A 16,083-nucleotide genomic window follows, 5' to 3' on the forward strand; every position below is an offset into this window, starting at 1 on the left:
TGTTTTAATCTCTTTGTAAACGGCCCGCGTTCATTTAAAAGAAAAAAAAAAAAAGATGGAGGAAAACCATCCCTACCCGGATATCCACAGGCGACTGGAATATAACCTGAGGGGTCGGTGATTGGATTCAGCAGGACTGGCTGACAGTGTTTGGCTGAATGTGGTTTTTGGTAGTTTTCAGTATTATTCATTGTAAAAGATAAAACAGGAACGAGGCCTTCAAAGCACACGACCCATAATTCCTGCGTAAAACATGAGGGGACAGCTGGTCCTGTAACTGCCCGATACCTCAATGTGCCTCATAAACACACAATCCATGACTGCTCTATGCACCCCACTCTTTAGTGGGGGAGGGAGGTCTGGTGCATCTTTTTTATTTTTTTCTGTGAAGTTACACTGACTGTTCGTGGTCCTGATGATGTGTCCGTCCGCTGTAGTCCTGCTCTTTGTCTCCTGGACTCGCTGATCCAGGATCACTGGTATCATGAACTCACCTACAGGCAGGTTGATGTTAGGAGGGCGAGTGGTTCATTACAGGCAGCACAGACTGGTGTCGTACTAAAAGTCACTAAAGATCAATGAAAGCATCAGTTAGATGCTGGAATCAAAACGGCCACATCCTGTGGTCATTCGAGGGACTGCGTTTGTGGTTCCAAGCATCGGATTGCTGCTCGGATGAGACGCTAAAAACTGTGCTGCTGATGAACGCTGCAGAATTAATAAGCTTCATGATGATAGTGAAGCCAAACACCTGCGTAGGCTTCCTTTGCAAAAGGAGTCGCACCACCCGTGTTAACACCTTCAGGTGTTCTTAATAATAGTATACAGGATCAAATATACCTCAAAGCCTGCAGTTTAGGGATGTGCTCACCTGAGAAACTGTAGAAAAATGCACATTTTCCAGAGTAGGTAGCTCAGGGTTACCATGGTGATATGCTGTAGTTAGGTGAACCAGGTTCATGATACCAGTAAACCTGGATAGCGACTAACACTATTACTCAGATGTGATTGGAGGCCTCTGTGTGCTGGAGCATTATGTTCTGCGTTGTGCAGAATCACCCGGTGTAGCAATAGAAAATCAAACCACCTCAGGGGATCCTCATCTTCACAGTGTGAGTCAGTTTTACTGTGAGTGGTAGCAAACCTGCAGTGTTGAACAGTAATTCTGTGTTTAAACGAGACTCGTACAGTAACCCCGCCCCCGTGCCGCTGTGTCACCAGCAACCAGTCAAATCAATGCAATCACTGTTGTTGGATCAATTATAAAACTTTATTTTATAAACGTGAAAAAAAACCTGCTGTTACGTTAAAATCCAGGCAATAAAATCTAAATGGATACTGGACATTTGTGGGGGTTTTTTTCTCATGTTTAAAACTAAGGCTCACACGGGTCCAACACGAGGCTCTAATGTAACCGGGATTCACACTGTAACACGACCAGTCCACACAACGCTGCTGGTGCAGCTTCTCTTTCACACACGATAAATAAAAAGAAGGCAGGAGAAGCTGTCAGGTGGTTATCTCTGACTGCTGCTGCTGGTGGAGGCCTGGCTGGAGTTGGGGAGGGAGTGGGCCTGTCTGTACTGCTGAGTCCAGGTCTTAGGGTCCTGTTCATGAAGCTGAGATCGGACACAAAAAACCATCATTAGTAGCCACAGCTTCATCTGCAGGTGTAGGCGTGCTCTGCTCAGCAAACTTACTTCACCCATGAACTCCAGGATTTTGGCTTTCGACACCTCTGCGTCGGCGCGCTGACCCCAGCGAAACTCGTGCTCGATGGGCTCCGTGTGAGGGATCCGCACGTACTCCAGGTACCTACACACGCACGCACACAGGAATCAAACTGAGCATTAACAGAAAAGATGTCAAGTAAATGAGTGTGGAAGTCGATATAAACTGAACGTGAGCAGCGAGCTGCTCTTCACATCTTATAGAATAAAACATGATCTTCCTATAAACTAAGGTCGGGCGAACTGAAACGTCGAGGCTGATCATCACATCTGGTTACAGAAGTCGAGGCCTCCCAACAGGACCTGCGATCGCCCGCCTGATTATTTATGAGCTGAAATATAAAACTGCAGATAAAACTTAAAGCAGTAAAGAGACTTTGGGGAAAACCCATCAGCCACATTATAAGTGCTGATGGGCCGTCCACCACCTGTGACAATAACAAATAAATTCAGCCGATAAATCTGTTCAGTCTCCAAATATCTGAGTCTTAAATCCTTATCAGCCGGGTTCACTTACAGATGTTGTGCCTGCTTCCACTGACAGCTGTGGGTTTAACTTCAGGGTAAATGAAAATTTTTACATTTTGATGAAAACCACTTTAAAAAAAAGAAACCCAACATCAACAGATCCTTTTAATCCAGACTGAGGAGTAATCACGTTAAATAATCATTATGAAACATCAGTGATGCTGCCAGCATGTCGCATGGAAGTCTTTCAGGTTGGAAAACATGAGTTACAATACAGCGAAAAACAACAGACGCTGAAGGAAAAAAGCCCTTTATGATCCACTGCAGCCTGTTTTTGTAGGAAAGCGATGCATCGTTCGAAAACAGACGCAGAAAAGTAACTGAAGACAAAATGTCAAAGAAATGCGAACCGAAACACAACACGGGGTTTTCTGACCGGTTTGGGAATGTTGGAGGAGCTGGTCCAGGCACGGTGCTGCGGTGCTCTGGCCTCCTGCGCCCTCCTGCTGCTCTGTGGTGTGGTATAAACCAGAGTCTACGGTCTGACAGACGCTGGCTCTGAACACACCAGTGCGCTACGACTACAGCGACCCTGCCGGGCTCGAACCCGCGACCTTCTGCTTACACGGCAGTGCCTTTAGAAGCCTGAGCCATCGTCCGACTGCAGGACGCAGGTACTTCACACCTGGCCTGTGCTTTCCAAGGTGGGGGAGGGGTTTACATGCTATCAGGTAATCAGATTACATCCAGTTCAGCGCAGTAACTTCACATCTTGAACTTTAAACTGTCCTTGATCATTTGTGGCTGACCCCACAGTGACCCGGTTACCACGGTGACAGAGCCCATGACTCGGGTTGCTTCCTACCTTTGACGCACAAACTCGTCGGTGACCATCTTCCTCACGTCACCAAACTCCTCGTGCTTCTCTCTGCGCACAGCAAACAGAAACGTTTAAAGTCAGATTTGTGCCGACTCCTGACGAGCAGCTGGGCGGCGACTGAGGGGCGTGGCCTCACCCGGGGTCCACGCGCAGCTTCCTCAGAGTGTTCCAGATCAGATCTGTGCGACGAGAGAAGACAAACGTGTCAAACTTGTGTCCTTCCACAGATCAACTCGCCTTTGTTTTATTTAAGGAAGACTGACACTCACTCTCTCTGACGACACCGCCTTTCATGAAAATGACGCTGAGGATCGCTAACAGCAGACCCATCTTTGGATTGGACGGGCTCCTACGCGCCACAGGAAACAGACACTTGTTACACAAATGCAGGTTTTCTGATGACGCACTGATGTTGGCTGTGTCAGAGTATAAAACACGCAGGTATTCAATAACTGAATCCTGCTGCTCGGCCTCAGCGTTTAACTGTTTAGGTTGTGATGTAACACATGATGTCACCACTAGATGGGGCTGCAGTCTCTGCCCAGTTTCTTAAAGCTTAAAGTTAAAGACCTCTCGGACTCCACACAGCGCACACAAACATTTGTACTGCTGATGTTTAGACGCTCGTTTCCCCGGTCTATGAATATATGCATGAATACTCACCTGACCGGCGAGGCTTTGTCAGGCGTCTCCAAATTATTGACCAATATGTACATTTTATTTTTAGGGTCGATTTCCACCAGCTTCAGGCCGAACACCTGGACAGAGCAGCAGAGGAGCGCCGTGCTGAGACAGTTTCATTTGCAAATCGAGACGCCGATCATCTCTGACTCTACAAACCTGGTCAAACGTCCGCGCCGCCCTCTTTAGGATCTCGGGGTAAATGTTTCGGTAATCCTTCACCACATGTTTCACCAGGTCTGAAACGGCACGGAGACGACGTTATCTTTCATTACTGTGCTTTATACGCGTGTCTGGGACATCCACGGCTGCGAGCAAGGTTTTAAAACACCTCAGACTCACAACGTCTTCTTCAGAGCCCGACACGACACGCTGAGCACTTTTATTTTTTCAAACAAACTGAAGCAGCCTCTGTTTTCGTGGACACTTCTGTTCCTTAGCACTCAATTTAACTGTTACCCCCGTTTGATTTCACAGTTGAGCTGATATAAACCTCAGAGGGCTTTTCAGTGGAACGCTGCCGTGTATTCAAACGCTCCCTGGCTGCTGTCTGTACCTGCTCGCCGTACAGGCATCTTCTTCTGGTCCTTCACCAGGAAGTACTGCACCACCTCAGCAGTCTGCAGACGGACGAGTGACAGAAAAAAAGAAATTAAATACATTTTACTGATCATTAAGAATCAAACTCTGGATTTCTCCTGGTTCTGTACCTTTTGGTCGACCTGTGCAGGTGTGAGCTTCTCCAGCCCTCTCTGCACCTGTGACGTACTCGGCTGAGTGAAGGTCGCATCGTCATCCTCATCCTGAGCCACCAAGTTGCCGGTGTGTCTCTACGTGGGAAAAATGTACATGGAGTCAGTATCTGTGAAACTCACTGACACCCTCAGATTCAGCTTATTTTTCTGTACGGCAACTTTGCCTTTTATCAGCTGGCTGTCTAAAAGCTCTGGGAGAAGATGGAGACACGATAAGGTTCTTGCAGTAATCGCCAAACACACAGACCTCCAGAGGGTCAACACCAAAAACCATCAAGTCCAACCAATCAAAGCTATTAGGTTTCAAAGAGAAGCAGCAGCGTCAACGAGCTCCTGGGCTGCATGCTGCCCCAAGCATTTGACTGCATCAGTCACTACGCTACGTTCACACTCCTTTCCTATGAAAGTTTGCTGCTCTGATTTCCCGGCAACGTCAGCGCAGTTTCTTTCAGAAGGTCGGCTCGGAGCCCACGCAACTTTAAAAAAGTCACTGGGAAGAGCGATCCAGCAGCTGAGACCAGTTCAGGATGGTTATGGTTGGTCTGAGCTTGCAGTTTGAACCCTCCACAGGTCAAAGCTAATCTTGCCTTTGCTGCTCCGCTGAGGCCTCAAACTCGCAGCCCCTATTTTGATGTGAAGAAATATAACGCAGTTTGACTCTTTCTGTTGGGGAGGTTTGTTTGTTGTTGAGTGAAATGTTAAAATAAGCTCTTTAAATGATTTATTATGAAGGTGACATGAGCAGAGAGCACAAACATGCTGAGGGATCGGCTGTGTTAGTTCAGCGAGTCACAAACTAATGTGAACACTTGTGTCTGTGTTTGTATTTTGTTACGTATGACAAAGTGTGTCTGTCCAGGAAGAGGACAGGTGTGTTTGTTTGCTAGTTCAATAAAAGGCTTCGGTTAGTTTGCAGTTTTGTCTTGTTATACAATATTTTAAATAAAAAACAAACACTTTTGGAAATATTTGTGATTTCTTCTTGTTTGTTTTGTACTATTTGAACACTACGGTGAGATGACAGTGCCAGCAGTGGCCCACAGCTGATTTACGTTTGAGACCCCTGACTTAGGCAAAGTGCTGATGACCCCGAGGTACCCCGCTGAAGATGTGGAAGGTTTCCCAATAAAGTGACCATTCAGACCACCTCACCGCCATCAGGGACCGGCCTGTTCGTCCAGCTGCTTCAGCGGTTTCTGCTCGTAGCATCTCTGATGTTTCTCAGCATGTGTTTAAGAAACCATGCAGAACGTTTTCTCCAGTGAAGACAGAGCAAACATCCAGAGAGCTGGAGCTTGTTTCTGCCCCTCTGCATCACAGACATCAAATTACTGCACTTAATTCAAACTCTATATCCCATGATGCTGAAGCTCCTATCATTGGGACACGTGGAGTGGGTGTAATAATTATTTAACATATGCCCTCACAGTTGGAATCATTTTTCCTGCATGGGCTGCTTTTTTTTTTTTCCAGCTGCTGTGGTTTGATCTGGACGTGATCTTGAGTTTATACAAAGGCGTTCACCACTTTACCCTAGCACCTCTCACTACTGGAACAGTGCAGACAAGTAAAAAGAATTTCTTCTGTGGTGGAAACGAAGGACTTACTCTCTGAGAGGAGCTCTGTGTGCTGGACGGTCTTTTCCTCTGCGTCATGGCGACACACCGCCTGATAAAGGAGACAGGTAGGATGAACAGATGTGCCTCTTTAGGTTGGACTGCACAGCATTTTAATTCCTGGCCCCCTGCACCACATCTCGAATAGTTCTGCAGTACATGCACTTTTCTAAAGTCTGACTTTCACATACATGAAGGGGAGGCTGTTTATTGTTATCTGAAGAGGATCAGGCTGTCACCAAAGGTCATTCTGTTTGCAGCTTTGCACAGCAGGAAATTATGGTGTGAAGTGATACATCGTGTGCATCATCACTGGATTAAAAATGGTAAAATTGCCAGATGTGTCTGTACGGTGGCCCTGAGAGGCCAAACGGACTGCAACTTCAGGAAACACTTGCAAAAAGAAAACAAAACACAACGGAAATGTTTCTGGGGAGACAATAACCCGACGGACCAGTTGCACGAACCAAAACATGCTAACAAGTGCGCTGGGAGACACTTCAAGGAAGTGGATGAGAGGTAAATGTGCTGTAATCATATGATTCTAATAATACTACAGATATCTGGAATATACATGCATGCTTTGGTTCGTGCAACTGGTCCGTCGGGTTATTGTCTCCCCAAAGAGAACCCCCCCCCCCCCACACACACACACACACACACACACACACACACACCACAGGCCTCCTACCAAAAAAAAAAACATTATAGAAGTTATAACTTAATTTGAATGTTATTGGTTGAAACATGTGCTTGACCCACAAGCCCCTCAATGCAGTGAAGAATCCTCTTCACCCTCTGCAGGAAAGCAGCCCACAGCATGTTTACCAGCCTCCGTGATTGGCTGTTCCGTCTCACGCCATTAAAATCTAAGTACCGTAAAAATCAGTCTGTTCATTTCTTTGTAAGAGAGCAAACCAGATGTTAGACTCAGCGCTGACCTGTCCCACACAAACACAGTTTTTGCCGCACATTTATTCTGTTAGGACCTGATCGCCGCAGCTACACCGTGTGTGTGCGTTTCGGCGCGTTTTAAACGAGAAAGTCTGTAGGCTGAACAAAAACAAAAACCCGGAAGTGACCACAGATCCTTAACGCGAAAACCAGAGCAGACAGCGTTGCTAACTCCGTGCCCTAAAATACTTCACCCGGATTTCCCGGGATAAAGCGTGGCAAACAGAAGCTTCAAATAGTCCGTATGTTTTAGAAAATGACTCACTTTGATCCTCCACCCGTTCCAAACGGTCAGATTCCCGCTAATGGGGCTTGTAGGCGCCTGCTGATGACGTCATTTGCACTTGCCGCTTTTCCTTTCCGTTTCATTCGTCGTTGGTTTCACTCAGTGACTGTAAAAGTCACTGGTTTCATCTATTAATTAAATAAAAATTGAGTGGTTTTATTTATTTATTCCCCCTGTGACAGTTTGATGGTTTATTATACCGAGAAAATTATTTTTATTTTACAAATTCGCCGGAATAATATTGTTCATTAGTTTATGTGTAAAAGGACCTAATTGGCATAATTACTAATGAACAGAAATATGAACGTTTGATAAAGAGATAAATAATCATACTGATATAACTCATGATTATATGATAAAATTCATGACGCACACAGGAGGACAGGCGTGAGAAACTACTGAAATTTATTCTACAGACTAGCATATTTAAAATGAAACTAACAGGAATTTCAGAAATCCAAGAGAAGCTTCATACTTTATTCAATTAAATTGATATTTCTTTCAGACCTCTGCAACTGTTGACTTTTCTTCGGCTGTTAGCTTCTGAGATTGGTAGGAAGAGCACATGTGTAATTTTGAAATGAGCTTATTAACTTATCAAAAGCCTTTTTATAATAAGTTGAAAAGTCTTCTCGGTATTCCATTGGAAAGTGTACCAGCCTCTGTATGAGATAAATATAAGTGTCCATATTAAAGACGAAGCTACAGACCCTTTCATCCAACTATGAATATCTCCATGTAATCCTCTGGATGAGGAAAAATCACTTTTGTTATTATTACTTTTTAAAATTATAATTAAAGTCCCATGTTTATTGTTGAGCCAGTCTGATATTTGAGAACATAAAATTTCTGGAAAAAGGTGCGTCAGTCTTAGAAATTCTTGATTTGAACAGTTTCAAAAGTAAAATACTTTATGTACTTTTAATTCATCACCATTTTTAATGATCAGCTTAGGCTTTTTATTTACCTAAACGTTGTACTACATGAGATTTTAGAGTTTTATTGAATAAAATATGCAAGTCACAGTAATTGACGTGTGAACAAGAAGCACAAACGTCCACCGAGGCATCTCTCTCTCTCTCTGAGCAGTGATATACTGTTAAGGGAATAATATTCTATTTTTATATAAACATGTAAGAGGGGATAACTTTGTAAACAACCGGACATGAATAACTTGAGGTTATTACATAATAGCAGAGTTTTCTCTCTTCCTCTTGAAAATACTTTCCTTAAAGATTTTGCACATTTTAGGATCAATAAAGGCAGAAATGTAAAACAGAGGTCAGAGGTCAAATGTGAGATGATATTAGGATGCAGCTATGATGTGAAAGTCACCATACACCGGTATCCTTTCCTCAATGTAGCCAGTACGAACAAACAAGCAGAATCTTAAGCACAGTTTTAAAGATAAAAAATGTTTTGTGAAAGTTTGACCTTATTTAACCTGGAAGAAGAAGTCAGAGGTCCAAAGTACCACAATATTTACAATCCACATGTACGATTCCCTATTTTTATCCACTTCCTTGTTATTGTTGTCAATATGAACAATGGGAAAGAGAAGTTTAAAATAGCACTATGCAGCATTATTATCATTTTGACCTTCAGATCGATCCACTGACCTTGAAGGAGACGTCAAATGTGGCATATTTCACATGTTTTATGTTACTTTGTAGATTTTGATGATACATATCACACTTTTAGGAAAAATTGGGGGTTTTTTGGCCATTTTCCACCAATAACTCCTGGAGATGACCTTGAAGACGCTGGTGGATGGAAGCTGAATTTCAATGGACCGTTAACATGACGCCATCTGCAGGATCTGAATTTATTCAAAAGTCTTTGTGTTTTCAGATGGGAAGACACACAAACACTGCCGGAAGCAGGACCTCCTCAGCAGAGGTAAGGAAGACTTTGCAGCAGTGAAGGACCCTCGGGTGTACTATTGCAGTGTAGTATTTTTACTTTGGACAGTGTTAAGAAACCACATCTTTCGCTCTGCGAACACCAGAGGGCGCTGTATCCCCTGTTTCAACCTTACCTGTGAATACACCTGCAGCAGATTTTTATAAGCTACAAAAATATAAAACAGTGGTTTAAAGTGCGCCATATGACTAAAGCAAAGAGTTTATGGACATGTGAAGGGGTGACTGTGAAGATAAATTATTTACAGGAATAACTGTTCTTCTCGTTTCTGAGAACCTTCACAGACTTCTTCTCGTTTCCGCTCAGCTCTGAGAGACAAAGTCCACAGAGAGAGAGACGCGCTTAGACAGACACAGAGACACACACACAGACAGACCCACAGACAGACAGCTGACAGTCGCACCCTCCCCTCCCTGGACAGCAGCGGTGTGAGGTGGTGAGGTTGCCCGGCTGTGTACTCGGGCCATGCGGGGTCAGCGGGATGGAGGAAAAGCCCAGAGAGTCTCCGTTCAAGAACTTCGTGGCTGGGGGTGTCGGAGGAGCGTGTCTGCTGCTGGCCGGACACCCACTGGACACCATCAAGGTGAGAGCTGCAGCCCGAGCCGAGCTTCAACACAGCTGATTTAGACCTTTAGACAGAAACATTCAGTCCACGTCCACGTGTGCCCGCGTGTGTGTGTGTGTGTGTGTGTGAGTGTGTGTGTGTGTGTGAGTGTGTGTGTGTGTGAGTGTGTGTGTGTCGGGGGGTAATGTTTCTCAAGAAGTCACGGGAAATGTCAGATCGTGGTGCTAAAGAGATTACCGACAAATCGGCTTAAACTGTTGCCGAGGCGGCCACCTGAACACGGAGTAATGAGGCTGCTTAGAGCCAGCGGGAGACTGTCGAGGAAATGTCACAGCGTGGGTACAAAGTGTGCAGCTCAAACTCCCGAAGTTAAAATCAGATTTCTGACGAAAACAAAGTAAAAGGATGAAGCATCACATGTATTGAACACATCACAATAGAAACGTCTCATTACTCTCACTGTCGCATTTTCACCTTTTCTAAAACGTATAACTTAGTTTTTTAAAGTAATAACTGCTTATGATTTTTATAACTTTATTATTCACATAATTGTGCATACTCTGTCAGCGCGCCCCAGGGCAGCTGTGGCTACAATGTAGCTGCCATTGCCAGTGTGTGAATGTGTGTGTGAATGTGTGTGTGAATGGGTGAATGACTGAATGTAGTGTAAAGTGCTTTGGGGTCCTTAGGGACTAGTAAAGCGCTATACAAATGCAGGCCATTTACCATATAGTAACTCTGAATGTGCAGAAATCTAATGTAAATGCTAAATACCAACAACCTATTGTTACAACATGGGCATTATTTTTAATCCAGATCTTTTTGTAGTCTATCTAAACCACGTCTGTGTGTTTGTGTGCGACACACTGAGTCTTTGTGAAGAAACAGTTTGATCACAGCATCGCAGTAACCGTCACATGAGCGCAGCACCGCCCTGTTTATCAGTGACAGAGCAGCAGATGTTAGTGGGTGTCTCCTCCTGTCTGACAGCACTCAGCAATCCTCCTGCATGGTCACTGTGTGTGTTTGTGCGTGTGTGTAATTCTTCTTATTTAAACTGTGTGTTTCAGGTGAGACTACAAACACAGCCCAAAGCCGCTCAGTATGTGCTTTACACAGGAACCTATGACTGCTTACGCAAGACCGTATCCAAAGAGGTGAGCGCTTTCTGCAGGACAGTCACACAGGCCACAGCCACGCAGCTCTGTTTTCAACATGTGACACATCAACTGAAGTATAGGCACTTTAATTAAAAACTAGAAACTCATTTAAAATCATTTGTGTGTGTGTGTGTGTGTGTGTGTGTGTGTGTGTGTGTGTGTGTGTGTGTGTGTGTCAGGGTATCCTTGGCCTCTATAAAGGCATGGGGGCGCCCCTGGCAGGTGTGGCTCCTATGATGGCCATCAGTTTCTTTGGGTTTGGTCTTGGAAAACAGCTCCAACAGACGGCTTCTGGAAAACCGCTCATGTTAGTTCCAACACACACACACACAAACACACACACCTTCAGAGAGCTGTGCATAAATGAATGCTGCAAACATCGAACTGAAGAAACACTGTGAAGATGAGTGGAATAAAACTCCACAGTGACGTGACAGACTCATGAAGTCACACAGGAAACAGTTGCTTCAGCTCATTGCTGTTAAAGCTGCTGAATCATGGGGTGCTCTTACAGCTTCTGCTTTTTGGCTTCATTTTTGTTTAAGAGTGAGTTGGTGTGAAGGCTCATGTGTTGTTGTTCATCTGAGGCTGAATTGATCCAATGTTAAGACCTGCTTAACACCTTAGAAGTGAAAGAGAGCGCACTTTCTCTTTAGCCCCGTCTGTGTTTGTAGGCTGGAGCAGACCTGTTACACATCCAGCTGTTTTTAAAATAGGCTCAACATCAGTAATGTGTAACTATCACAGCTAAAAGGCTAGATCCAATCATTAAACGTCACCTTAACCTTCAAACACTCCTCCAAAGCTTACACACTGTCGCTTGTGTGTTTCTCTATATATAACTCTCGCCCTGCCTCCCTTCCTTCTGTTGTCATTCGTTCATTTGAAGCAGCACGCCCCCTTCACACCCCCGTCCTGTTACCCTGACGTACATATGAAATGTTAAGCATGAGTTGGCGATCACTGGTAGCTTCTGTCTCACCTCTGAAGACTTTATAGCAACACAGTCAGCGTGTCTGTAGTTAAGTGAGCAGAACTACAGTATCCTGTGTTCAGAGAGGACCTGATATCCTTTGTTTCCTGGCACTGATGTTCCACTGGTGGCCATAGTTTTAATACTGAGCTCAGTGTGTCTACAGTACTTTTAATTAATTTTTACATTTTATTATTTAATTAGCAGCACGGTGGCACGGTGGTTAGCACTGTTGCCGCACAGCAAGAAGGTCCTGAGTTCAATTCCAACATCAGGCCGGGGTCTTTGTTTGCATGTTCTCCCCGTGTTTGCGTGGGTTCTCTCCGGGTACTCCGGCTTCCTCCCACCGTCCAGAGACATGCAGCTTGTGGGGATAGGTTAATTGGATAATCCAAATTGCCACTAGGTGTGAATGTGCGAATGAACGTGAGTGCGAATGGTTGTCTGTCCCTGTGTGTTAGCCCTGCGACAGACTGGCGACCTGTCCAGGGTGTACCCCGCCTCTCGCCCTATGACAGCTGGGATAGGCTCCAGCGCCCCCCGCGACCCTGAAAAGGACAAGCGGAAGCGAATGGATGGATGGATGGATGGATTATTTAATTAACCAGGAAAGACCCACTGAGATTTAAAATCTCAGCACTAAAATACGTTGCACATAAAATTTGAGAAATTACGAAACATTATTGATCCAATAACGAGATGACTTCAGTTCAGGCTTCAAACTGGTCAGTTTCTTTTCTACTCTTGGATCTGTATGATGTCATAAGTAGCAGTCTCATTTTTGGTCTAGAAGCCCCACCCACCTTTCAATCCAACCAATCAGAAAGCTATTTCAAGAAGAGAAGCCCTAATCCACCCATCATAGCGATCTGATCTCTGAATCTTCATTTATTGTTGTAAGAATGTTTTAAAGCTGCTCTTAAAGATGCTCATGTGTGGAAGTGTGTCCAAATACTCTCAGGTTTCCCCATCAACACCCTACTGATGTGCAGCTGACTCACAGGCGCAGCAACAAGAAACTGCTCTTTGCAGACTAAGTGGTGCAAATATTGCATCTGCAGCTACAGAGGCAGACGTTTCCCTCAGCTGCTGGTGGAGATTCAAAGCGAGCGAATATTCAAAAAATCCTGAATTGAGTTTGAAAGAATTCTGCAGCTGTGCAGAGATAGTTGTAGAAGCAGATGTTCCAGAGGGAAACAGCTGTTTCAAATACATATAAGATGCTGTTGGTCCTGCTGACCAGGGAAACGAAAAATAATATTAATCTGGGTCATGGTTCATGATAACTGCCTGGAAGAGTACCCAGCTGTTACTGAGGTGGCTGCCTGGGAGTGAGTCTGACTTCTACACAGCTGAACTTCCATCACCTGCTCTGTTCAGGTACCATCAGATATTCCTGTCCGGCTGTCTGGCAGGAGTCTTCACTACAGTGATAGTAGCTCCAGGAGAGAGGATCAAATGCTTGCTACAGGTAAGTGTGTGTGTGTGTGTGTGTGTGTGTGTGTGTGTGTGTGTGTGTGTGTGTGTGCGCGTGTACGCGTGCAGTCAGGTTCCTGTGAAATAATTAGAATCCAAAGTAAACACTTGTTTTATGGTTGATTATAATTTACGGTGCTTTTTGAGAGCAAATGCTCTTCATTCACAGACACGTGCAGAAGTCGCTCTGCTCACATATCCAGCTTTAAACATCAGTTGCGTAACTTTTATTCGTGTGGTTATACCATAACCTGACTAGTTATAAACTAATATCCATGGGAGGCTTTAATCCAACACATATTTAAAGGCATGACTGACACGTATATTTATGTATTTAAGTAAATGTTGTGAAATGTGTGTTTTCCAGGTGCAGTCGAGCGGTGGAAGGTCCAAGTACGCAGGTCCGCTGGACTGTGCGGTCAGGCTCTATAAGGAGCAGGGGATCCGCAGCGTCTACAAAGGAACTGTGCTCACTCTGATCAGAGGTACGCTGCACTGTGGTTTGTGTATCTGTATGTTTGTGCGTGACAGTGTTGTGTGACCTCGAGCAGAGGAGCTGAGGTGACCCGAGGTTTAGCGGTGTGACTGTTTCTCTCTCCATCTCGGTCTCAGACGTGCCTTCTAGCGGTCTGTACTTCCTCACGTATGAATATCTCAAGGATGTCCTGACCCCTGAGGGTCAAAGGTCAGTATCCATTTGAACAGTTCTAACTCCTATAAAGACCAAAGATTTGTCAGATGCTGTAAATCTGTGCTTTCACTTCTCTCTGACTGTGTGCCAGTGTGTCTCAGCTCAGCACTCCCAGAATCCTCCTGGCTGGTGGTGTAGCCGGAATATTAAACTGGGTGATTGCTCTTCCCCCAGACGTGCTCAAGTCCAACTTCCAGACAGGTCAGAGCTGAGTCCAAGTGAAGCTAGTATTTTCATTTCGTTAGTAGATTTTTAGACCACATAAAACAAGGACACCATGACATCAGTCAGTGGTTTGTGACGTTTCCAGCTTAGCTTTATTATCTGGATAAGATTAACACTGGATGGGTAAACTGTGTGTTTGTGTGTAGCTGCAGATGGGAAGTACAGAGGTCTGGCTGATGTCCTGCGAGCACTGCTTCGAGAAGAAGGACCTAAAGCTCTCTACAAGGGCTTCAATGCAGTTTTCCTGCGAGCCTTCCCAGCCAACGCTGTAACACTCATTCAAATATTAATACATCTCACCCCTGATATCAGTACAGTGCACACGTGTTCATCATGGCTTTCTTCTCCTCTCTCCCTCTCAGGCTTGTTTTCTGGGATTTGAGGTGGCATTAAAGGGCCTGAACCTGCTCGCACCGAGCTGGTGAAAGACGACGAAGCAGTAACTGGAGATTTTCTCCCTCAAACAGTGTTGGTGAAATAAATCTAACGTGTACTTTTAAACTTTTAAAAATATATTTTCCAAAAACGTGGCGTCTGTCATTGTTCCTGAGATTGGGAGCAGTGGAAACATGTACAATTTGAGAGACAGCTTCTTCAGTTCTAGAGTCAAATGGTGGAGAGTCCCAGATTTAAACCCAGGAGTTTCCCCCCAAAGAGGGACAAAGGACCCCCTGATGATCCTCTAATCACATGAGCCAAGGTGTCAAAGCGGGTGTGGGTCACAATCAGCCAGAGTTTCGGATGAGCTCATTGTGAAACCTGGCCCCACCCTATCATGTGATTTCCTGAGGTCAGATGGCCCAGGATGTGAGTGGGCGTTAAGGCGTCTCAAAACTGAAAGTTTCAGCAAATCTTCAGGTCCTGTTGTTTACAAGTTCCAGACCTTTTCTTCTTCTTCTTCTTCACAGCAGATCATCTGCCTTCATCTTCTCTGCCTTTGCATCCTCTTCTGTCACACCGACTCTCTGCCTGTCCTCCTTCATTACATTCATGAATTGTCCTTCTCTCTCACTGCCTCCAAACATGCCTCCCCCCTCTCCTCTTCCTTTGTCAGTAGTAGCAGAGTTTCCCAGCTGCTCGTATGCACCAGTGCAGTCATAATAATTGTACGTGTGTCCAGTATCCTGGTATGTACCCTGAAATGTGAAGTACATGCTATTTATTAGAGAGAATAATACAGTGTGAATGCTACACAGGCACAACTAAGCTTCCAAACAGACATTGCTGGATGGTGATGAGATACCAGCATCAGTATTTCTTCAATCCAAGTATTTAAATAGATGACGTCACTTTGCTAGACATGGAATTGCTTTAAATGGGCCACTGGCCCACTGCAGGGGCAAAGGGCTCCATCTGCATTTGTATATGAAGCCTTTGAAGAGATCATGTTGCCTCTGCGAGACCTGAACAGGAGTTGAGACCAAACAAATACACAGCAGAAATTATGCAAATACTGTTGCCATGACGGAGCACAAGAGGTTTTTTTCTTTATGGTCATTTTAAATAACAAGCAAAACAGACGATAATGATGAGACCAAAAATGTTTGTATGGAATCTAAAGATTGCATTGAACAAAATAAATTCAAATATAAACTGTTTTTACTAATTTTATTTTCTAATTCACTGAAAAAATACAGACATATTCATGAACATGCACTGTGGAAAGCTGTATTTTTAATTACTATTGTGCGTACGTTTCA

The 16,083-nt window shown here is 44.6% G+C and overlaps 2 protein-coding genes across 4 annotated transcripts; one reads left to right on the plus strand and one right to left on the minus strand.

Moving 5' to 3' along the window:
* Window positions 1–1,246: 1,246 nt before the first annotated feature.
* ndnl2 (necdin-like 2) lies at window positions 1,247–7,470 on the minus strand. The gene is made up of 11 exons (XM_082518673.1): window positions 7,350–7,470; window positions 6,122–6,182; window positions 4,470–4,589; window positions 4,316–4,379; window positions 3,919–3,998; window positions 3,742–3,836; window positions 3,348–3,427; window positions 3,215–3,257; window positions 3,064–3,126; window positions 1,701–1,815; window positions 1,247–1,619 (listed from the first exon to the last, which is right to left on the minus strand). The coding sequence occupies exons 2-11, from the start codon at window positions 6,167–6,169 to the stop codon at window positions 1,518–1,520; spliced, it is 810 nt and encodes a 269-aa protein (XP_082374799.1). The 5' UTR covers window positions 6,170–6,182; window positions 7,350–7,470; the 3' UTR covers window positions 1,247–1,517.
* LOC309697032 (mitochondrial carnitine/acylcarnitine carrier protein) lies at window positions 6,366–15,979 on the plus strand. Of its 3 annotated transcripts, none has more exons than XM_082518668.1 (11): window positions 6,366–6,649; window positions 9,222–9,269; window positions 9,600–9,876; window positions 10,929–11,015; window positions 11,198–11,325; window positions 13,372–13,462; window positions 13,835–13,952; window positions 14,080–14,152; window positions 14,250–14,359; window positions 14,530–14,651; window positions 14,746–15,979. In XM_082518668.1, the coding sequence occupies exons 3-11, from the start codon at window positions 9,775–9,777 to the stop codon at window positions 14,806–14,808; spliced, it is 894 nt and encodes a 297-aa protein (XP_082374794.1). In that variant the 5' UTR covers window positions 6,366–6,649; window positions 9,222–9,269; window positions 9,600–9,774; the 3' UTR covers window positions 14,809–15,979. The 3 variants fall into 3 exon arrangements, with proteins under 3 accessions (XP_082374794.1, XP_082374792.1, XP_082374793.1); XM_082518666.1 differs by having other exon boundaries at window positions 9,715–9,876; XM_082518667.1 differs by having other exon boundaries at window positions 9,718–9,876.
* Window positions 15,980–16,083: the final 104 nt, after the last annotated feature.

The sequence above is a fragment of the Aulonocara stuartgranti genome (genome assembly GCF_965226115.1).
Source record: "Aulonocara stuartgranti genome assembly, chromosome: 20".
In the NCBI taxonomy this organism is placed as follows: Eukaryota; Metazoa; Chordata; class Actinopteri; order Cichliformes; family Cichlidae; genus Aulonocara; species Aulonocara stuartgranti.